This window comes from Capsaspora owczarzaki (assembly GCF_000151315.2).
Source record: "Capsaspora owczarzaki ATCC 30864 unplaced genomic scaffold supercont2.13, whole genome shotgun sequence".
Classification (NCBI taxonomy): domain Eukaryota; class Filasterea; order Ministeriida; family Capsasporidae; genus Capsaspora; species Capsaspora owczarzaki.
The window spans coordinates 479,690-501,519 of record NW_011887304.1 but is presented as its reverse complement, the minus strand read 5'-3'; the positions used below and the strand labels follow the sequence as shown (position 1 = coordinate 501,519).

Here is a 21,830-nt window from a genome sequence, read left to right as displayed (position 1 = left end):
TTGGCTTTTTGACTTTCATTATTTGTATTGCTTGTTATCAGATTCACAACTATTAGGCGTTTGACAAGAACGTGTTGTCGAATATCAAAATTAGACTGCAACCCAGCGTAATGCCAATGGTGATGCCGAAGGCGACCAGGTTGATGCACAGCTCGCGGTCTTCGTTCGGGATGTTCTCGTCGGTGAGCACGAGGTGGAAGACGTTCACGTAGGACGCACCACCCAGGAGACCGACGAAAATCATCATGGGCAGGAGCGCCCAGAGCGGGATGAACTTGTACACGTCGTCCACGACCCAGATGATGAGGTTCAAGCCCTGAAGGACGGTGAGGATTTCAACGCGCGGGAACTTGACGACCTGGAGCGATGAGCGTGAAATGAAGACGCCGACTTGGTAGCAAAAGCCGAGAATGGCGTACGAATTGGCGTACCAAAAGTTGTCGCGATCTTGATCGGCCTTGGTCAGCACCTTTGCAGCGGCGCCGCCAGAGATGACATACTCGAACACGTAGACTAGCAAGAGCTGAAGCGAGACAAACCAGACCATCTTGGTGCAGCGCCAGTACTGCGCAAACCAGGTTTCGCGAGGAGGAAGGCTGAGCCCGCCGTCCGGATCTGCGTTCACCGACTGTGCCGACGCGCCAGGGAGAATGCCCGTCGCTGTGGTGCTGCTGTAGCTCGTGTGACTTGCGCCACGGTCGCGTCCAGGCGCCAGCGGCTCGTCAGCATCAGCATCGCCGTCGTCGTCGGAATCGCTTTGCCGAGCGTCGTCGTCGAGCAGCTGCTGCTTTTCGCTGTTCTTTGAGGTGCGCTTTCGTCGAGATGGCTTGCGCTTTGTACCGGCGGACGAGGTGGACGCGGAGGACGCGGTGGAGGTCGATGATGCGGAAGGGACGATGGCGTCGGGAGCTGTCATCGTCGGATCGCTCGGCTCAACGTTCGAGGATTCAGACAGTGTGGATGCAAGCTTTGACGGAGGGACGAGCACGAAAAAGAACGCGCCCAGGTAGATGAGGATGGACGGCAGGGTAATCAGAAACGTGTCTCGGTTGGACAAGCCAAGGTAACTGAACAAGATGTACGTGAGGGTACCCGCAATGCCAGCAAACCCAGTGCCAGACGACCACGAGTTGACAAGCTCGCTCTTGAAGAATCTGAGATACCCCAGGATGACACTCTCGCCAAAGGACGAGCTCATGCCGACAACGCAGATGGCAGCGAGTGCCAGTCCGAACGACGGCGCAAACGCCAGCGCAATCAGCCCGACGACCATGAATGCCGCGTTGAGCCAGACGCGTGCTGCGTACGAGCGCCGCGACGTGTGCTTCATGAAGGCTCCGTTCAGTCCACGCGCGACAAAGCCAAACGCAACGTTGGCCCACGGCACGGCGCCAATGAGGTTGTCCTCGTCGAACGAGTCGGCGATGGACTTGGCAGCGGCGTTGACAATCACATAGCCGAGATTGTTGATCATGCCCATGAGGAAGAACGCAGTCTAGAAGTCGGCGGGGATGGGTCATGTATGAGGTGAGTTAGTCATCAGCAGGTCAAGTCCTACCCGGTCATTGAAGCTCTGTCTCTCTCTCTCTCTCTCTCTCGCTTGCTCTGGATTTGTGTTTGTATCGCAATGCAAAAGTTACCCAGTTGCGCCATGGACGGTGGGTGGGCGGTGGCCGGTTGGACTGGTCTGGGCGAGCCAGCTCAACGTCCGACATTTGCTCACCACCGCGCTCGAGCTGACTTTTCAAAGAACAAAGAACAAAGAACAAGGTGCAAAGTGAGAGTGAGCTTTATTTTGTTGAGTGTAGTTTGATGTGTTAGAATGGAATTGCAAAACCAATTTCCAATGGCAAAAAAAAAAAAAACTTAAAGTCAAGCACACAGATTAGCACGACAGCACCGTAACAACATCAACATCGACATTCAGCAACAACAATGGATCAAGAAACAATCATAAGGATGAGGCTCTTGTGTGTGCGGTCGTTTGTCCGCGAAAACAAAAACCACAACACTGGGAACGAACGAGAAAAGAAAAAAAAAAAAACAAAGCATTGCAAATCAATCAATCAATCAATCAATGGTTGATGAGCGGTCGACGATATGACTCGTCTTCGTAGGTGCTGTCGGGCTTGAGCTCGGCGTGGTGAGGACCTTCGATGGATTTGACAAGGACGTCCAGCGTCAGAGGCTTGAACTCGCGATGGAAGGTCATGAAGAACATGAGGAAGGCGGTGCCCATAATCCACTCGGAGAAGGTGCTCACGACATGGGCGGTGAAGCCCTTCGTGCCCTGGTCCCAGATGGCCGTGCCAGAGCCAGAGGGGCGATCACCTTCAAAGTAGGCAAACGCGGCCGCAGACACGCACGACACGAGCGCGCAAGCGCTGAGGATGGCGCAGACCTGTCGGACGAGCAAAATGTTGCCGGCAACGCCCATGCGACGAGAAATGACGCAGTGGATGATGGCGTAAATGCAGCCGCATCCAAACACCATGCCAGCGCCAATGAGGTGCACCGTGAGCACGGCCGTGTCCTGCAAAAATGCGGGTCAAGTTCAACAATCGATTTGGTGAATGTGCTGCGTTGTAGAGAAAAAGCAAAAATCATGGGTCGACAAGCTGCAGTTAGGTCAAGTCTTACCTGGAAGGCGCCAACGACCATCATGCCGAACATTGCAATGTAGCCGAGGAACAGGCTGCGGAAGTTGAGCGTGCGGACGCCGTCATAGTCTCGCGAGTAGTCGATAACAATGCGGTAACGGATGTAGATGATGATGATGCCTGTGAACGCAAGCCCGCCGAGAGCAGTCGGAACAGGACGCAGAGATGAGAGTTTGTAGGAGAAATGGTTTCGACAAGTGATTGCGCGCGAGTGCAAATGCGACGACAAAAACGAGACGGACGTACCAATGAAGGAGGCAATGTTGAGGCAAAGTGTAAAGATGCAGCTCTGCGGCGGCTCGGCGCCAGTGTCACTGCGGGCGCAAAACAACAAAAATGAAATGGTCGTGAGCGCAATGCCAAAACCAAGAAAAAAAGTCAATCCAACAAAAACAAGAACAAGAGAAACGAAAAAAAAAAAAAAAAAGCTCAGATTTGCCCAGAAATGGGCCAAGTCAACCAAAAATAACAAGTCACAGTCCGAGATGTGAGCCAATAAGGCCCAAAAATGCTCAAGCCGAACGAAGGACCAAAGACAAGCAACAAGCATCGAGGATCGAGGAACAAGGATGCTTGGGTGTTTTTTTTTTTTTCTGATTTTCTATTATTGTTGAGATTGCTAACCTGATGTAAGGGAAGAGCGCAGAGACGTCGCTTTTGGCCACAGCAACAGCGTAACTAAGACAGACAAAATAATAAAAAGTTAAAAAAAAATACAGAACAAACCAAAACAATAAAATACATTAAAAGTGAGAATTGGTGAGCAAACAAACACAACGAATGAAGGAAAACAAGTTGAAGACGTTGAAGAAGTTGAATCAGCAGAAGAAGGGACGTGAGAAACAAGAAGCACCGACTGAATGAGAGCGAAGTGGATTGGAAGTGAGAGTGGAGAGAGAGAGAGAGAGAGTGATGAAGAAGAGAGTGCGGAACAGCTGACGGTCAAATGCCCGAACCGAGGAGAGAGAGTCGCATTGGAAGATGGTACAACGCGAGGTGCACTTTGCAATGCGAGACAGAGAGAGAGCGTGTGTGGTGTGTGAAGGAAGCGAGAGTGTGGTACGAGCGAGGAAGAGAGAGAGTAAGGGGTGCGGAGAGTAGAGAGCGGAGCCATTGGATCGGAGAAGCGGGAATGGGGATGGTCGGTCACGCATTGGGATGAGCACAGCGCGCAGAGGACGAAGTGCTCAAAGAGAAGGAGACAGGAGAGCGACACTTGTGGAGAAGAGGAGGCGGCGGGGGGCGGGGGAACGGGAACAGGGAAGGGAAGACGATGGAGTAACGGAAGAGCCAGCAAATGGCTGAAGCACAACAAGCATCATTGCTGTAGAAGGGACGAGTATTACGTGACGGTGAAGCAGGTCGCAAGGACAAAGCCCATCAGGAAGGGCAGGATGGACAACCCTGGAAAGCAAGACAGCATGATTTGGAAAAAAAGGGTAGAATAACAAGAAAAAGAGAGAAACAAAGGGGGACTGGGTTTCTGAGAAAGTGGGGAATAATATCAGAAACAAAAAAATCAGTAAAGAGTGCGTAGAGTCCTCGGAAGAAGGATGGAACGAAAAGCTCACAGTCACACTCGATCGACGCAAAGCACCTAAAACTGATCGGCTCAGTTCTCAATTGCACTGACTTTGGCTTGCTCTGAGCATCATTGTCGCTTCTTCGCCTGATAAACAAGTGGTTGTTGTGCTTTCTCTCGTCGTTTCTTGGATTTGAGATCTGCTCTTTTGCCATGGCGCTTGCGGGATTGCAGCGATCGTCGCCGCTGCGCTGGCTGGAGCCAATGCGAATGATGACGGCCATCCAGAGCGCGTGTGGCCATCGCGACCATCCAGCACGACCAGCTGCGGTGATCAGGACTGCGCTGCGAGGGCATATCGATGCCAGGTCTATGGCGACGCTGCTAGGGGTGCGACAGGGTTCACAACTACCGTCAGGACGAGGAGAGTTCGAGCTCAAGTTGGACACGAGGATGGCGAGTCGGAGCTACGTGACCGAGGCATCGTCCTCACAAACGCAGACCCAGACCCAGACCCAGACCCAGACCCAGACCCAAACTCAAGATGCTACAAGATCAGAGCACATGAACGACACTGGACGTGCAGATCCGATGGAAATGCTGCAACTGCAATCCACGCAAGTCTACATTTCAACAAGTACCAATCCATGGTGGAATCTTGCTCTCGAGGAGTGGTACGGTGCACAAGGAGCCACCATTGAAGGGGGTACATGAGGTTTGTTGATGATGCAAGCTGATGCTGATGCTGTACTTTGGCGTGGACAGGTTTACGAGAAATGTCGATTGTGCATCACACCAGCAATTGTTCCTGTATCGGAACTCGCCTTGCGTGAGTCAACCGCTGCGCTTTAGTCTGTGGTCAGCAGCTAAGCTTTTGATCCAGGCTCACGTTAGGCGCGCTCTTCTCCTCGAACCTTGGTTTTTTTTTTTTTTGTTTTTTTGTTTTTTTGGTTTTTTTGGCATTTTCCAATCCGACAGGTTGTCATTGGTCGAAGTCAGAATCCTTGGAAAGAGTGCAACCCTGCCTTTCTTGCAGAACATAACATTGCCTTCCTGCGGCGGAAAAGCGGCGGTGGCACCGTCTTCCATGTATGTCAAGGAAATGCTCCAACAAAAAAAGGATGGCACTGGGTGCTGTCACCGTTGAAACTCACTCCCTACTACCATGCGTGCTGCATTTGCCAGGACGAACAAAACCTTAATCTGTCCTTCTTGACCAATCGCACAAGTTTCAACAAGCAACGCAATTCTCTGTTTGTGGCGCGCACGTTGCACTCGAGGTTGGGAATTCCTGCATCCTTGACTCCACGCAACGACGTGTTTCTAAACGAAAAGAAAATATCTGGGTCGTAAGTCCAGAAACCCACCCAGTTGGCGTTCATCTGATTGTTGGAACCGCTGATCGGCTCTGACTCACTCGCTCGCACATCTGCCATGTACAGAGCCTACCGACTTGTCAGTCGAAGCGCCTACCATCATTGCACACTGCTCGTGGCCACGGAGCTTTCCAGCCTCCGGCAAAGTCTTCAGCACGCAGCGGTAAGTAGATTGGGTTTCGTACTTGTAACGCTAAGTCGCAAAGTCACTCAACTCGGTCGTGCACGGCTCTTTGGTCGATTGCTGAACTATCTGCACAAAACCCACAGCAACGGATTGAAACGAGAGCCATCGATTCGGTTCGGTCGCCAGTGACGTCGCTCCACAGCTCTGGCCATCCCGTCACGGTGGAGGCGGTCTGTGATGTCATTTCGCAGCAGTTTCTTCACGAGACCGGTGCAGCGCTAGAATTGGAGGTACGGATTGCACCAAACTTTGGCTTTGACACTCTTTTCGCGTTGGGGATGCTCAAAACTCACGTGCACTTGTGGCAGCCCCAACTGGTCAATCCAATCGACGAAGTAGCATATCCCGGAATCACTGCCATGTGTGAAGAATTACAGGTATGGTGAGCAAGTGCTGTCCAGATGTCTTTTCGTCTGCACAGCTCACTTTTCATACTCGTCGTGAATTTGGTCTTTCGCAGAGCTGGGACTGGACGTTTGGACAAACCCCGGTCTTCACACAGACTCTCACAAGCGACGACGTTGTGCGTCGCAGCCAAGTCGATCACTTTGTAAGGTCTAAGAGTTGCGCAAAACTCAAACTTCTTGTAAGGACTCGACTTTCACGCTGACATGTACGTTCAATCATCTCTGCGGTTGCAGACCGTCACGGTGAAGTGCAACGATGCTCGGATCGTAGACTGTGCCATCAGCAGTCAGAATAACCAGCTTGATCAGTCAGCCATCGACGTGCTTCAGGCTGCCATGATTGGTAAGCGTCAATTCGCAAAAATGAGCCGCCAGAGACCACCATTATTATGTCTGGGGTCTCTCACTCGTCGTACTGCCCCCATCACAGGCCTACGATATGGCTCACGGGAATCGTTGGTCGAAGCCTTGGAGCAAGCTCGCCAGAGGCTGGGCCCTTCGTTCCACCACAACGGCCATCTCCACCACTTGTGCGACGTAATCAGGCAGTTTGCATAGCTATTGTTGCATAGCTATTGTTGTATACCTTGACTGAGAAATACCACGCCTCACGCAACTTTCAACCCACAACAATGCATGAAACGCCAAAAAAAAAAATGATTGCTTCAACAGTCCTCCGTTATTGAGATAAAACAATTGAAGTACACCATCCAGCACACATGGGTCGGACGAGCCAGAACAACGGTGGAACATATCAGCTACGAATTCGCGAGAACAACGCGAAGCGCAGATGGAGGGAATGGGGCAGAGAAAAAGACGAGTTGCTTATTGAGCGGCAACCTTGGGCTTGGCGACCTGGCCCTCACGGAAGCCGTTCTTGAAGCGACGGTAGACATCCTTGAGGTAGCGCATGCGGCCAGTGCCGGTGGTCTTGCGGCGGACTTGCGGCGGAGGTTCTTTCGGTCGATTGCGAAAGTGGGTGGGAAAGTGGGTGGGAAAAAAATGAGCCAACACGCACTCGCAAAGTCTCCAACAACGGAGCTACGACAGCCATCATGCGACTAGACTCTTGGCTCGACGGCTGTTGTGACTTACACTTGCGCAGCCGGGGGCTGGGGTAGCCGCAGGCACCGCACGTCTGCTTCTGCATGTGGAACGCGCGGCGGTCGCAGCGCCTGCACAGAGTGTGCGTCTTGGTGTGGCGCTCACCAAAGCTGGAAGTACCCTTGGTCTACGTGGTTGTAAGAAGACAAGAGGGTGGGGAAGGTTGGGAAGGTGAGCGTTGAAGGCGATGCAAGGCAAACAAAAAAAAAAAAAAAAAGACAGCACAAGGACGTCGAGGATGGTGGATTTTCTGCTGGCAATGCTGCTCATCTCCAAGTCTCCGGACTGCGCACTGGGATTGGCGACACCACTCCTAGCATCATCCACCTGCAACACCGAGCGTGCGTCGTGGGGGCGAACGAAAACGACCAACGAGCGGTCAAAAGCCAAAACGACCGCTTTCAGCCCTTCCTGCTGCCCTAGACACCAGACACCGCTGGCCGCTCCAGCAAAGCCCCAGGACGACGCAAAACGACGTGAATGTGCAGATTCAAGCCGCTGGGAGTGCTGCAGGGACGTCGACAAGGCCGCTCGTGCCGAAACAAACGGGAAAACAGCGGCCAGATGAAAAGTCGTTCGTTGCGTTGCTGCCCCCGGGACTTTGCGAGGCCGGTTCTCGCGCATCGTCCATTGCATCCCCCGCCTCTCATGCCCCAATCGTGCTTGTAATCATGTATGACATCGGATTCTGCGGCGCCGGCGGGTGTTGGGGAAGCGGATTCATACCATTGCTGAAGGAAGAGAGGACGAGTTGTAAATGGCGCCTGTTTTGGTTTGATTTTTTTCGATTTTTTTTTTATTTTTTTTTTCTTTCGATTTTTTTTTTTTTATTATTCAGTTTTTTTTTTTTTTTTTTCTTCTTCTTCTTCTTCTTCTTCTCTTTCTTTGACTTTAGCTTCTGTTTCACAATGTCGTCTTTGGCTGCGCAGCTCAAGCGCATTGCGGTGCCGTCGCTGGTGGCTGCTCAGGTGGATGTTGCTGCGTCTGCCAAGAGTGCCTCGGCAGCCCGCGCGACTGGCCGCGCCTCCATTCTGTACGACGCGCGCAAGGCGGCCGAGACTGAGAACGCGCTCGTGTACGCCACTGGTGTCAACGGGATGGCTGAACTGATCCAGCTGAGGTAAGCGAGCCCCCCCCCATGCACACACAAATGCGAATCGCACGCCTCCACCCCCCCCCCACTATTAAGATTTCAATGGCAGAGAGAGAGAGAGAGAGAGAGCGAGATCGGAGCGAGTGGAAGAAACGGCCGCTTTGGTTTCGGTTCCACATGTGCGCCTCACATGGGACCGTGTGTGCTCACTCACACTCGATGACCACGACCATGGATGAGCTCCGTGCATTTGGATTGCTACATTTGCATTGCATTATTGCGTCTGAGTGGGGGGGGGCAACTGCGGTGGCTCGGCTTGTTCAACCAAAACCCAACACAACCCCCAATGCACTGCCACTGTTCTATGCACACTCACTCACTCCTACAACGCGTGCACCATGATTTTTGTTTGTTTGTTTGTTTTTTGCGCTCTGCTACAGCCCAGATACTTTTAGCACCCAGGACCAAGCGTACCAGCTCTTGTTTGGCCCCGCTGCACCTTCGTGCGATCGCACACTGCAGACGGCCGAGGAGAATGCTCGGCTGGACGAGCACATTGACCGCTTCCTGCGCGACTTGTCGCCGTTTGTCATGCTCAAGCCTGCTCAGAAGGCCCTCGAGTGGCTGGTGCGACGATTTCGAATCAACGAGTACAACATGGACGAGTTGGTTGCTGCCGTGCTGCCATACCACGACACGCATCTCTTTGCTCGCGTAGCAGCGATTCTGCCGCTGCGACAAACAGCTGCCATCGACTCTGTGCGCGCACGTGCTGCTCCGGGCTCCACGGCAGCAGACGCTTCGCAGCGCATGGACTGGACTTGGCTTCGGGCTGTGCAAAAGAGTGCGCACTCCATCGACCGGCCAACGCTCGTCCAGCGCTGCCTGGCTGATCCTGCGCTTTACCGCTTCATTGCCACCACTGTGCACCGTGCAATCGCTCATGCTGCTGCGTCGCAGGCGCCCAAAGCGCTCATCTCCTTTTACGCCGCCACGACCATCGCCATGATTGAGAGCTGCCCCAAAATCACGGACGACTTTGTGCTGCTCGTCGCGCCCTTCATTCGCGATGCTCTCAAGTCTCGCTTGCATCCAGAGTTCCGAATTGCTGCAATCATGACGGCCACCCAGCTGGCAGTTGCCACTCCGCTCTCCCCGGCTCTGATTTCTGCGTTTGTGACTGGCGTTGCCCAGGCCCCTCTGCTCAAAAACACGTCGGCTGTTGCGCGCATTGCCCTGGTCAGCAGCGCGCTCCCAGCACTCGTCATCCTTCAATCTCAGTCTCGCGCCGCTTCGCTCGCGCCCGCCGTTGTTGCTGCTTTGGCTCTGTACGATTCAGCCGAGGCGCAGCTTGTGGCGCTTGCGAGCACGCATGATCTGACCGCTTTTCTCCAAGCACTCCTCGCCGGCGCACTCGCCGTCCTTACATCCGTCCAGGACGACACTTCTTCCGCTCGTGACGAAGCCAATGACATGGATGCCGGCGATGCCACAGCCGTTTCCGCGCAGCGCGCCAACCGCGTTGTTCGCCTGATTGCTGCACTTGTTGCTCAGGTCGAGCTTGCTGACTCGGACGTCTCCTTGATCGTTCAGCGAGTGCTTGAGGCGCTCGTGAGTGCTCGTCGCGCGCACCAGCCCACACTGCCCTCCACCACCAAGTCCAAAAAGCAGCTCGCAACCGCTCAGCCCAGCGAAGCACACATGAGCGAACAAGAGCGCCACTTTGCCTCGATTCTTGTCGCTTTTGAGCGCAAGCATCCCGATGTAGTCGACACTGCCATCAGCCGCCTCCTCGCAGCGGCCACAACCCCTTCCGACAAGCAATGGCTTGCGCAGCTTGTGTCAACCTCATTCAGTGCCACGGCTCGTCGCCAAATTGTCCTCGATGGTGCTGGCACCCTCTTCCTGTCTCTGGAAAGTCCCAATCCCGAAATCCGCCTCGCGGCCGTCGAACAGCTGGCCACTTTGACTCTGGCTGCCAAGCGCACCCATGCCCCGCCGCTGACCATTCTCGACGATGACTCGGACAGCCGTGACGATGCGTTCATTGCCCGATCTTTGCTCGCAAGACTTGGCGACGACAATCTCGCCATCGCCCACCGCGTTCTCGAGCTCGGAAGTGGTCTTGTCAACGCTGTTCCACAACAGCCTTTGCTCGGTTCGCTAGCCCGCCTCCTTTCAAAGGTGGCATCGGCGTCATGCAAGTCATCGGATGCGCAAAGCGCTCAACGCAGCAGCGAACTTGTCTTTGGTGTTTTGCTTGGCGGCCTGCTTCCCGCTGCTCCCGAATCCCTCATTGCCACCCTGACCATGGCATTGCCGTTTTCGATTGCAACTGCGTGCTCTGTCTCCGTGCTGTTGGGCTTGTTGCGTGCAGTGCACACGCACATCAAGGAACTCAGGCTGGTGGATGCCTTGTTCGTTGAGCTCGATGCAATCGCGGCTGATCTGAGCGCTGACATTGCTGCCTTGTCATCGGCCACACTGGCGACGCTTGCATCCAGTGCCGAGCACGCTCAGCGTCGCTCACAGCTTTCGTCGCGCGTGTGCCGTGCTTTTGCAGCCGTTGCGAGTGCATCATCCCCTGCCTCAGCCGTCAGTGCTACTCCCAGATCTGCCAAGAAGGGAGCATCACCGACGAGCAGCTCCTTGTTGGACCAGAAGACGCTTGCTGAGCTGTGTGTTCAGCTTGTTGCCGGCGGCCAAGCTACAATGGATGCCTGTGCTCTTGCGCGCGCTTTGTCAACCGAGACGCTGCCCGCCTTCCTGCAGCGTGCTGTTGCGGCAGTCGGTGTCCTGGTTGCGCTTGTTGAAGCCAGTGGCGACTCGTCCGCCACGCATGCTGCCATGCTGCGCATCACTGAGCTTTTGCTCACTCCCGATCTGTGGCTGGCCGTCCATGGCGCCCCAGGTGCCTCCGGCCGTCACACACAGAGCGGTCTTGCGGTTTCCGATGTGTTTGGCGCTGCACTTGCGCTTCTCGACTCTGGCAAACGTCTTGAGCTTTCGACTGCGCCTGGCTCGCAGCTTCCTGCGCTGGTCGATGCGTTGGACCATCTTTTGTCAGGTGCTTTGCAGCACTCGTCGGAGGAAGCATTTGTGCGCACAGTCTTCCAGCTCTTGGCCTCCAATCCTGCCCCAATCAACCTGTTCCATCGCACCATGCGCGCTCTCGTGGGCCAGCACTTGGCCTCGCCCATGTCATTTTTGACGTCCACCTGGACCACAGACCTGTTTGCCTCTGCGAGCTCTCAGTCAAACGCCTTGCTGCAAGTTCGTGCGCTGCATGTGATGCGTGCGTTCATTGAGACTGCTGCAAGCTCCACCCAGCAAAGTGCCGCGTGCGATTTCCAGGCGTACTTGCCACATCTGCTTGTGGCGCTGTCCAGCGCCGAGCGGATTGTCCGTGCCGCCGCCATGCAATGTTTGCGCGTGCTGGATGAACGAGCTGCTGCGGCGCGTGAGCTCAAGTTCTGGCGAATGTACGAAGCCGAGTCGTCGTCGCAGCTGCGCCACTTCCTCACTGCTGAGCAGTATGTGGCCACGCTTGCTCAGCTTCTTGCGCAGCGGGAAGAGTTTGTCAACGATCCCAGCCACGTTCTTGCGTTTGTTGCCTCGTGCGTCCAGCTCGACTTGGTCGAATCTGCTTCCCTGCGCGACGTGCGCTCCTCGTCCAAGGGATCCTCCTCAAAGCGTCCTGCTGCTGGTTCCTCCGGCGACTCTGCAACTGGTCCTCTCATTCTTGCCTACGTCCTCGAGCGCGCTGTCAATGTTTTTGACTTGACCAGCCTTGCTGGTGTTGCTTCCACCAGTCTTCTCATCAAGTCGGTGGCAAGCGTGGAGCACCCACAAAAGGCAGTCATGTTGGCTCCTCTGCTCGTTCGTGTTGTGCAAGAAGCTGGTCGACTACTGCCAGATGCGGCCGCTCTCCGACACGCACTCGAGCAGCTTGCGTCGCTCATTCTGTCATCCTCGTTTGGCGTTCCGTTTGGTGCTGCTGCTCAGCTCTGGGATGCCAACGTTGCTGTCGCTGTGGAGACAACCTCGGACGTGCCTCGGCTGGTGGCGACCTCCGCCTTGGCTGCGTGGAACAAGGGGCAAACCGACAGTCCTTCCATTGCTTTCTTCATCGCCCTCTGCTGCCCCTTGGTGGCGGTCAAGGCAGCCGCTCTGCAGCAGTTGATTGCACGCAGCATGTATGCCTCGATGCCAACGACTTGCCAGCGATTGATTTTGACCATCGCGTTGGACGCCATCGTGTCGTCTGGCAGCGATCTGGTGGGCGACAGCGCCAAGCAATTCATTCGCGAGCTGCCCATCTCTGCCTCGCTGTTTGCAAACGAGCTTGAGGCTCTTGGCGCAGTCCGCCAACAATCATCCTCGCAAGTGGTCGCGCCTTCGCCCGCCCCAGCAGTCCAGAGCAGCAACAAGCGCGCCCGCACTGACGAGGACGGCTCGCGAGCACCCTTGACGGGAGCGCCGTCTGTTCTGGTTGTGCTGCATCGTGTCACTGCTGCTGTCGAGTCTCTCCAGTTCAAATCTGTGGCCAAGCCGCAACGGCTTGTGCAGCCGCTGTTTGACTTGCTTGAAGAGAGCATGACGTTGGAAATGTTGGATCACATGTCGCTCGAGTACTTGAAGCAGCTCGTGCTCGGCGCGCTCTCCAAGATCACCTTGGACGTCCTTGCCAGCGCCAAACCGTCCGCCGCGCAGGACGACATGGAGGTGGACGTGGATGGCGAAGAAGATGACGCTGATGAGGATCCCCGCGCGTCGGCGCTTTCTCTGCAGCTTCGCAACCAACCGCTCCATCCATCGGGCCTGCATGCCAAGCTGTTCCGTGTTGATTTGGTCGTGCAGTGTATTCGCACCACGTCCAATCCTCAGACACAGCATCAGGCTCTCCAGCTGCTCGCAGCCGTTGCTCGCCCACATCCGCAACTGGTTTTGCAGGACATTATGCCGCTTTTCACTTTCATGAGCGCAAATGTTGTTCGGCAGGATGACAGCCAATCTTTCCAAATTCTCCAGCAGACATTGGAGGCCGTCATCCCTCCGCTTGTGGACAGCACCTCGTCCAGCACTGCCATCTCGGTCATCAAGGTCTTTGTGGGTGCTGTGACGCACATTCCCGACCACCGCCGGCTCCGTCTCTTCACACAGCTGGTGGCCACGCTTGGTGAGCGCTATCTTGCTGCCGTCTGCCTTCTCCTGCTGGATCAGCGCAGCAGCACCAACACTGCGCTTTCCACTGCTACGCCAGGAGGCAATGCGGCCGTCGCCACTGCCAGCCCAGCCTCGGGCATGCCGCCGCCCTCTCCTCTGCTGTTCTCGCCCTCGATTGCCAATCTGTCGACGCGGGACACGTTCGAGTTTGCGCAAACCCTGCTGCAGCAGTTTGACTGCGCTGCGCAGCTTGACGCGTTGGCAGAAATGCTCGAAACAGCCACCACCCTGCCGTTCGAGGTGTCTTCCACTGGCAGCAACGGCAGCTCTGCCCCAGCTGCCGCACCCAAGGCTGGCAAGGGATCCAAGCAGAGCGCCCGCCAGAGTGCTGCTGTCGAGACGCACTCGGCCATGCTGGCAGAGTTGGTGTGTGTTCGCTCGTCTCGCCAGCTTCGCATCTTCAAGCAGGCTGTGGTGTCGACGGCTGCATCGCTTCTGGCTAGCAAACCATTCCTGGGTCGACTGGCACAACTGCAAGCGCAAAACAAGAATGCCTTGCAAGACCAGTTCATGCACAGCGTCGATGCTGTTCTCAAGTTTGCCACGCAGCTGGGTAGCCACATGCAAGAGTTGCACTCGGGCGAGCAAGCCGGCAAGCCGTCCTCTGCATCCCTTTCGCTCAAGTTTTGGAAGGCGGTGCTCGGAGCGGCTTACGACCTGCTGGACACGATTGTGGCCCTCCTTCCAGTCGCGTCCTTTGTTGCCGCGGCACGTGGCCTCTTGACTCACAAGGACGCCAACGTGCGTCGCAAGACTCTGCAGATTTTCAACGAGCGCGTCTCCTTCAAAATGGACAATGCTGACGTTGCAATCTTTGTTGGGACGGCTGGCCATCTTGTGGAGCTTGTTTCCACCGTCAAGAACAACAAGGGCTCCCTTGCCGACGATGCTGCTGCAATTCCGCAAACGGCCCTTTTGTGCTTGGACTCGCTTGCCAAACGCTTTGCGCGCAGCCACCCGGACAGCTTCCTGTCTGCAATCCCGGCAGTGCTTGAAGCGGCTAGCACGGCGCCGCCGGCTGGTGCCAGTGGAAAGCAAAAGGCGGCCCAACTGAGCCTCAGTGCCAGTGCTTTTGTCTGCGTTGCAACCTTTGTCAGCGAACTTGGCGTTCGCATGATGCCCCATGTCAACCAAATTATGGGTCTCGTGCTGGATCGCTTGCGACTCGTGCTTGACACTGTGTCGTCTTCGCTGTCTCACACGGACAGTGCACCCACTTTGCTCGTGCTGAGCTGTTTGGGTGTGTTGCAAAGTGCGCTTGGCTCCTTGGCTCAGTTCCTCAGTCCGTTCATGGGCAAGCTGATTGCCGTTCTCTCGCACGCCAAACTCGAAAGTGCCGCAGTGGCGTCGGCAGCAGCTCCTGGATTGGCTGCCTCCGGCACCCCAGCGGGCGTCGCGCGGACCTGCAACCGCATCGTGATGAAAGTGGAGGAGCTGGTCAAGATTATGCCAGCAACCGTTCCGACGCGCATTCTCCTTCCTGCACTGCTGGCTGCAGGTCAGCAACCAATGACGCTCACTTCAGCGTCTCCCGCCACCGTGCTGTCCCACGGTCACGCCTTTGCTGCAGTTTGCCGTATGCTGTCTATCGCGCTTCCTGGAATTCCGCGCGACGAGCTGCATGCCCAAATCAAACCTCTCTCGCGATTCTTCCTGACGGCCTTCAACTGGCGAGCGTTGGTCCAACCTGCCACCTCTGCCGATGCCGTCGCGCACCATCAGCTCGTCATTGCGGAGGATTCTCTCATCCAGGCGTTCGCCAGCCTTGCGTTGAAGCTGAGCGAAAGCCAATTCCGCCCCGTCCTTGTGCAAGTTGTCGAATGGGCCCTTGTCACTCCTGCAGCCGTCACTCTTGCCGTTGTCGCCCGCCGCATTACGCTGTACCGCCTGATGACCGCACTGTCGGAGCGCTTGCGAAACCTCTTCACTCCCTTCTTTGGCCTGGTGTGGACGGATCTTGTCAAGGTTCTCGACAACCAACTCTTTGCCTCGCAAGAGCTACGCTCTGATCGCGCTGCTTCGGAGTTGCTGGATGCAGCTCTCGTCGCGTTGCACAAGTGCTTCTTGTTCGATAGCGACAAGTTCGTGGACAAGGAGCGGTTTAATGCCATTGTGCCTCCGCTCGCTGCTCAGATCGGATGCCGTGTTGGTGGTGCCCAGTCACATCGCGAGCGCGTTTCATCCATCCTGGTTCCCTGCATTGGTCAGCTCGCAGTGACTGTTGCCGACGATAGTCTCTGGAAGTTGCTCAACCATCAAGTCATGTCGTACTCGCGAGACACTTCCCCCGCGGTATGTGTGAACTGGACTTGTGTTTTGACCTGTTGTGGATTTGGGGGCCTTGTTTGTGGGGCGGGGTTTGTGTGTGTGGTGGTTTGGTTTTTTTTTTCTTGTGTTGTTTTTCTTGTGCTTGCTCACCGATTTCGTCGTTGTTGTGCTCATAGGTTCGCTTTGCCGCCCTCAAAGTGCAGCAAGAGTTTTACGCTCGTCTTGGTGACGAGTTCCTCATTCTGGTTCCTGAAACAATCCCGTACCTTGCCGAGCTCATGGAAGGTCTGTAGCAACATTCGAAACGCTGCAGGATGGCTTTCTCTCGAATGTATTTTGACTTTGAGATTGTATTCTGACTTTTTTTGTTTTTTGTCTGAACTTTGATTTTTGGCTCCTTGCAGACGAGAACGTGGAGGTCGAAAAGCTGGCTCAAGAGGTCATTGCCACGATCGAGTCTCACCTTGGCGAATCGTTGCAACAATACTTTTAACCGCTCTGTCTTGGCTTATGGGTTATGTTGTTCGAACAAATCATTTGCACCAGATTGCGATGTTCTGAGGGTTTTTTTTTTCTTGGGGGGGGGCATGACTGTGGTCATTGGAGCCCTCCAATCTCTGTGGACCTAAGCTCCCCAATAGCACCATCAAATGTTAGCATCCCATAGATAGTGAGAATTCATGCCAAAGGGAGGGAGAGGAGGCGAACGTGTTGTCGGTTGCGACACTGGGCAGTCACCGCAGTCCTGCTGTCTTCGTTGGCCTCCGCTGTGCTTCTGATTGGGAGTCCTTGAGTTTTTATAGCCAGAAGAGTGTGAGACTCCGATTCCCACGGGTTGGGGCTTAGAGCTATTGGCCAGGTAACGTCGATTGATTGATACAAAATGCGCAATGACAACTATCCAAAAGCATCCAAATACTATCCCGATCATTAAATTTCGACCCCCCCTCGTTTTTTCACTTTTTCGCCCTCCCTGGGACCTGTGTTGCTTTCCGTCTCGCCCGCGGAATGTTCATTCATGGTACAGTGTACCAGACACATTTTAGAAGTGAAGCAGCGGGCTGGGAGTTAAGATTCGAAGCGAGAACAGACAAAAATGAAAACTCAAAAAAACAGAAAAAGAGCGGCTTTTTTGCCCAATTTTCACAAAGCATTACATGGCACACAAACAACGTGTCGCAGCGCCTTCGCTCCACTTCAGTACTTGGTATAACCACCATTGGCATCTATCACAGCTTGAATGCGGCGCGGCATCGATGAAATGAGATCGCGGCAGACCTCTGGCGTGAGCACTTCTTCGTAGACCGCTTGGAAGCGTTCCCACAACGCGGCCTTGCTCTTGATCTCCCTCTCCTGGTAGATCTTGTTCTTGACCATGTTCCACGCATTTTCGATGGGGTTGAGGTCGGGAGAGTTCGCAGGCCAGTCCAGGACGGTGATCTGATTGGTTTCGAACCACTTCGCCACATCTTTTCTTTTGTGACAAGGGGCATTGTCATGCATGAAAATCATCTCGTTTTTGTTGTTCCACACGCGAATGCTTGCTAGCAACTCGCTCTCCAAAACTGAGAGGTAGGTGTCGCCGTTCATGACGTCGCCGACCTCGCAGAAAAGCGAAATTCCGAAACGAGAGATGGCGCCCCAAACATTGATATGGCCACCGCCGAACTTGACCGTGCCCTGCACGCATCGATCGGTCAACGTTTCGCCAACCAGACGCCATACACGACCACCGTTGTTGTTCCTGTAGAGATAGAGAGCAGTCTCGTCGGAGAAGACGACCCTCAGCCAGTCATCGACGGTCCAATGCTGATGAGCGAGTGCAAAGGCCAAGCGTCGCTCTTTGTGTGTCTCTTTCAAGAGGGCTTTTTTGACCTTCGCTCCGTTGACAAGTCCTGCACCATGCAGCACCCTTCTTATCGTGCATGGAGAGACACGAACTTTGGACAATGTGCGCATAGTGGCGGCCACTTCGGGTGCGGTGTCGGACTCATCGAGGAGGATCTGTGCTACAATGTTGTTGCGGTGAAATGACTTGAGCTTGCTGGGGCGACCGGGGCGGGGGCTGTCGCTCGTCGTCGCCCTTCCCGAGAAACGTTGGGTGATGCTGATCACTGTAGAACGTGGGAGGTGAAGCTGGGTGGCGATCTTGTTGTAGGAGAGGCCAGCATTTCGCAACGCGAGCACTTGACCGCGGACGACCTCCCTGGGCATCTTGTCCAGCACGGGCAGCGGGTCTTTTTGGTGAAGTTGGACGCAGCCATACCGGGGGCTGTCTGGGAGCCACGCGGGACGTGGACTGACTGCGTGTGCGAGTCATGCGCACAAAAAGACTGAACCCAAACCAAAATTTGGGCGGGAAAAGTGAATTTTTTGAGTTTCCTTATATTTTTTATTTTGCTCGCTGCTGCTCTGATATGACTCACAACCCCCGCTCCCGGTGTTCATCAGACGTTCGGTACACCGTACCATGAATGAACATTCCGCGGGCGAGACGGAAAGCAACACAGGTCCCAGGGAGGGCGAAAAAGTGAAAAAAAGAGGGGGGGTCGAAATTTAATGATCGGGATAGTACACCAGAATATGCTAAATCCTCATTAACTACCACCGGCTAACCTCGCCGGCTGGACGGACGCAAACTCGGGTCCTGACAAAGAGTTCGCTGCGGATCGTTGTCGGGTCCTAGAGTCGAGTCCGTTCAGCCGAAACAAAATCGCTAGTGGCCGCGAGTGCAGATTTGGCAAATCAAGCACTAACCAATGACTGCAAGAGCGCACAAATTCTTGATTTTTGGGAACGAGTGCTTTTCAAGCCATATGGCTCCAATTCTTACTAATAAACAAAAATCTTCACAAGTCGTAATGTGCAATCTCGAACGGAAATGAATTTTACAACGACACGAAGGCCTATACAGCTCTACACAAGTCGCCCAAATTGAAAGCGACGAGGACTTTCGAGAAGTGTGGGATATTCTGACTCCGATGCCTCAAATAGATGGGCAATCATATTTCCTATACACTTGTCTTGTGGCAAGATCACCAGCTTGGATGCACTAGCGCGCATCAGCATTGTCGTGGACTGGTTTGAAGGCGGATGGTGTTTTTTTTTTTTTTTTTTTTGTGTGTGTGTGTGTGTGTGTGTGTGTGTGTGTGTGTGTGTGTGTGTGTGTGTGTGTGTGTGTGTGTGTGTGTGTGTGTGTGTGTGTGTGTGTGTTTCGTATTTTTGACAACCGATGTGTTCTGTTCGGTCGATTCATTCTTTCGCTTTCAAACTTTCACCTCACTTGTTTTTTTTTTTGTTTTTTTTTTTTTTTCAAACCGATGTGTATTTGTATTTAACAGTACTCACACCGTCGTAACAACAAAAGTTCGCTGAGATGCGCCGCTGGAATTGGCGTACGCAGCTCTAGTCAAACATTTGCAGCCCAGATTTGGTGTCTGGGATGCTAACACAACATTTTGGTCGTCACAGCGGCCGAGAATCATCTTTGGAGGGTCGATTGCGAGGGCGTTGCCCCAGAGCTTATGGAAGCCTGGGCTAGTCTTGAGTGCTTTGTTCGTGCGGCATGTGGAGTGTTTTGCCTCGCGCGATTGAGGACGAGGCTTCGGAAGTGCGCAATAGCGTGGGCCGAGTGGATTGTTGTGTGGTTGAAGCAGGCGTGGCACCGCGACGTCCAGAGTGTCCATCGGGCCAGGTGGAACAAGATGGTCAGACACGAGCGGGAGTGGTCGTGCTTCTTGTCCACAATGAGCAGTTCGTATCGGTGTGTGCGCCAAGGTCCGAGCAGCTTCGTTTTGGGCAATGTTTTGTTTTTTTGTTTTTGTTTTCCCTCTCCTTCATGTTTCAAGTCGGCGTCCGTACTTGTCATCCTCGTCTATGCCCTTGTTGAGTTGTTGTGTTTTTCAGCCTTCTTGATGTTAGTCATTGTTCGTTGTTGTTGTGGCGGCGCTTTTGTTTTTGTTTTTTTTTTCTTTGTTTGCGTCGCTGCCGCACTTTTCGTGCGTTTGGCTCTGCACTCTGTGTTTGAGAGATGATATGTGAAAGCCCAACCAATGAGACTGACTGAAACAACCGCGTTGTTCCGATAGATTGAAAGTCAGCCATGCTGTCGTATCAAAATATGAGCGCGAGACAGCGCGAGTTGTACGACAAAGTCAAGAATGCGCGTGAATGGTTCAGGTAAGAAAAAGCCGGAAATATTGGACGACAAGTGGGTGATGTCAGCAGAGGGCATTTAGAGTGCTCACGGAAGGACGGAATGCACAGTCTGCACGACAATCAAATTGGCGAAGATGGTGCGCGGGCGATTGCTGAGACACTCAAAGTGAACACGACACTGACTAAAATCAAGTAAGTCGTCTCACATTGACTAGTGCATGTGAGTGGGTGGTTTCAGCAGAGGCATTCAGAGTGCTCAGTGGCGAATGGGACGGACAAGTCTGACTGAGAATCAGATTGGTGATGCTGGAGCGCGGGCGATTGCTGAGACACTCAGAGTGAACACGACAGTGACCGACCTTGGGTAAGGCAATTCGCTTCGATTGATGCGTGTGAGTGGGTGATGTCAGCAGAGGACATTTAGAGTGCTCACTGATGGACGGACAGGCTATGGAAGAATCAGATTGGCGATGCTGGTGCCCATGCACTTTCTGCGGCACTCAAAGTGAACAAGACGTTGATCAAGATCGAGTAAGGGGTGTCACTTTCACTCAACAGGAGGCATTTAGAGTGCTCATTGATGGAGGGGATGTACAGTCTGAATGGGAATCAGATTGGCGATGCTGGAGCACAGGCGATTGCTGAAACGCTCAAAGTCAACACGACGCTCGCTAACCTCGGGTAAGTCATCTCACTTTGATGTGAGTCAGCAGAGGTGCTCAGAATGCTTACTGATGACTGAACAGTTTGCACAATAATAAGCTTGGCGATGCTGGAGCGACTGCGATTGCTGAGATGCTCAAAGTGAACAAGATGCTAACTTCGCTCAGGTAAGGCAACTCACGTTCACTGATGTTTGTAAATGAGTGATGTCAGCAGATGGTTTTCAGAGTGCTCACGGATGAACAGCCTGGATAACAATCAGATTGGCAATGCTGGAGCGCTGGCGATCGCTGAGGCACTCAAAGTGAACAAGACCCTGACTTGGCTCAAGTAAAGCATCTTTCTTTGACTGAAGCATACAAGTGACTGATTCAGCAGATGACATTCAAATGCTCACTGATGGAGAGATGTACAGTCTAAGTGAGAATCAGATTGGCGATGCTGGAGCGCAGGCCATTGCTGAGGCGCTCAAAGTGAACACGACTTTGCCGTGTCTCGTGTAAGTCACATCACTTTCCACTGATGCTTGTGCAGGTGTGATCCAGCAAACGAATTCAGAGTGCTCACTAATGGAGAGAATGGACAGGCTCCAACAGAATCAGATTGGTGATGCTGGAGCGCATGCAATTGCTGAAGCACTCAAGGTCAACAACACAGGGCTAATTGTGCTCTTGTAAGGCATCGCACTTTGACTGATGCTTGTGAGTGGATGATTCAGTGGCCAATGCTTACTGATCGTGAGGACTAGTTTGAATGAGAATGAGATTGGCAATGCTGGAGCGCAGGCGATTGCTGAGGCTCTCAAAGTGAACACGACGCTGATTGTGCTCTTGTACGGCCGCTATCCCTCAAAGTTCCACTTGGCGCAGAGAACTAACTGATGGATGGAACGAACAGGTTGGGAGACAATCAGATTGGCGATGCCGGAGCCCAGGCAATTGCCGAAGCGTTCAAGGTGAACCAGAAGCCGAGGTTTACACAGTATGATGTCGTGCACTTTCACTTTGCCAGGGTCATCCATATCACTCACTCACATTGCTCAACAGTCTGGAGCGGAATTGCATTAGCAATGCTTGCTCTCAAGCAATCAATACACGCAGGGACCATGATGGACGGGGACCTTAGTAAGTGGTCCTTGCCAAATGAAGCCATTGAAGCTCACGCGA

General features: G+C 53.9%; 7 protein-coding genes across 7 annotated transcripts; 3 read left to right on the top strand and 4 right to left on the bottom strand.

The window, feature by feature from the left end:
- Position 1: 1 nt before the first annotated feature.
- CAOG_09041 (hypothetical protein) lies at positions 2-1,772 on the bottom strand. The gene is made up of 2 exons (XM_011272427.1): positions 1,641-1,772; positions 2-1,495 (listed from the first exon to the last, which is right to left on the bottom strand). The coding sequence occupies exons 1-2, from the start codon at positions 1,713-1,715 to the stop codon at positions 53-55; spliced, it is 1,518 nt and encodes a 505-aa protein (XP_011270729.1). The 5' UTR covers positions 1,716-1,772; the 3' UTR covers positions 2-52.
- On the bottom strand, positions 1,772-4,170 carry CAOG_09040 (hypothetical protein). Its single transcript, XM_011272426.1, has 5 exons — positions 4,007-4,170; positions 3,285-3,338; positions 2,907-2,974; positions 2,641-2,780; positions 1,772-2,533 (listed from the first exon to the last, which is right to left on the bottom strand). Exons 1-5 carry the CDS (start codon positions 4,081-4,083, stop codon positions 2,075-2,077), a joined length of 798 nt encoding a protein of 265 aa, XP_011270728.1. The 5' UTR covers positions 4,084-4,170; the 3' UTR covers positions 1,772-2,074.
- CAOG_07079 (lipoate-protein ligase A) lies at positions 3,473-6,710 on the top strand (the record flags this gene model as incomplete). Its single annotated transcript, XM_004343753.2, has 10 exons — positions 3,473-4,856; positions 4,948-5,011; positions 5,161-5,271; positions 5,368-5,531; positions 5,625-5,721; positions 5,829-5,975; positions 6,054-6,122; positions 6,206-6,295; positions 6,387-6,495; positions 6,583-6,710. Exons 1-10 carry the CDS (start codon positions 4,396-4,398, stop codon positions 6,708-6,710), a joined length of 1,440 nt encoding a protein of 479 aa, XP_004343803.1. The 5' UTR covers positions 3,473-4,395.
- Positions 6,711-6,977: 267 nt separating this feature from the next.
- On the bottom strand, positions 6,978-7,880 carry CAOG_07078 (ribosomal protein rpl37; the record flags this gene model as incomplete). The annotated part of the gene is made up of 3 exons (XM_004343752.2): positions 6,978-7,093; positions 7,248-7,383; positions 7,482-7,880. The coding sequence occupies 3 exons, from the start codon at positions 7,878-7,880 to the stop codon at positions 6,978-6,980; spliced, it is 651 nt and encodes a 216-aa protein (XP_004343802.2).
- A 237-nt stretch (positions 7,881-8,117) lies between these two features.
- CAOG_07077 (BP28CT domain-containing protein) lies at positions 8,118-16,390 on the top strand. The gene is made up of 4 exons (XM_004343751.2): positions 8,118-8,376; positions 8,790-15,867; positions 16,020-16,128; positions 16,248-16,390. The coding sequence occupies exons 1-4, from the start codon at positions 8,165-8,167 to the stop codon at positions 16,334-16,336; spliced, it is 7,488 nt and encodes a 2,495-aa protein (XP_004343801.1). The 5' UTR covers positions 8,118-8,164; the 3' UTR covers positions 16,337-16,390.
- Positions 16,391-17,040: 650 nt separating this feature from the next.
- On the bottom strand, positions 17,041-18,057 carry CAOG_09039 (hypothetical protein; the record flags this gene model as incomplete). Its single annotated transcript, XM_011272425.1, has 2 exons — positions 17,041-17,652; positions 17,785-18,057. 2 exons carry the CDS (start codon positions 18,055-18,057, stop codon positions 17,041-17,043), a joined length of 885 nt encoding a protein of 294 aa, XP_011270727.1.
- Positions 18,058-19,963: 1,906 nt separating this feature from the next.
- CAOG_07076 (hypothetical protein) lies at positions 19,964-21,731 on the top strand (the record flags this gene model as incomplete). The annotated part of the gene is made up of 12 exons (XM_004343750.1): positions 19,964-20,022; positions 20,110-20,193; positions 20,282-20,365; positions 20,449-20,532; positions 20,599-20,682; positions 20,748-20,831; positions 20,911-20,994; positions 21,080-21,163; positions 21,251-21,337; positions 21,413-21,496; positions 21,562-21,619; positions 21,711-21,731. 12 exons carry the CDS (start codon positions 19,964-19,966, stop codon positions 21,729-21,731), a joined length of 897 nt encoding a protein of 298 aa, XP_004343800.1.
- Positions 21,732-21,830: the final 99 nt, after the last annotated feature.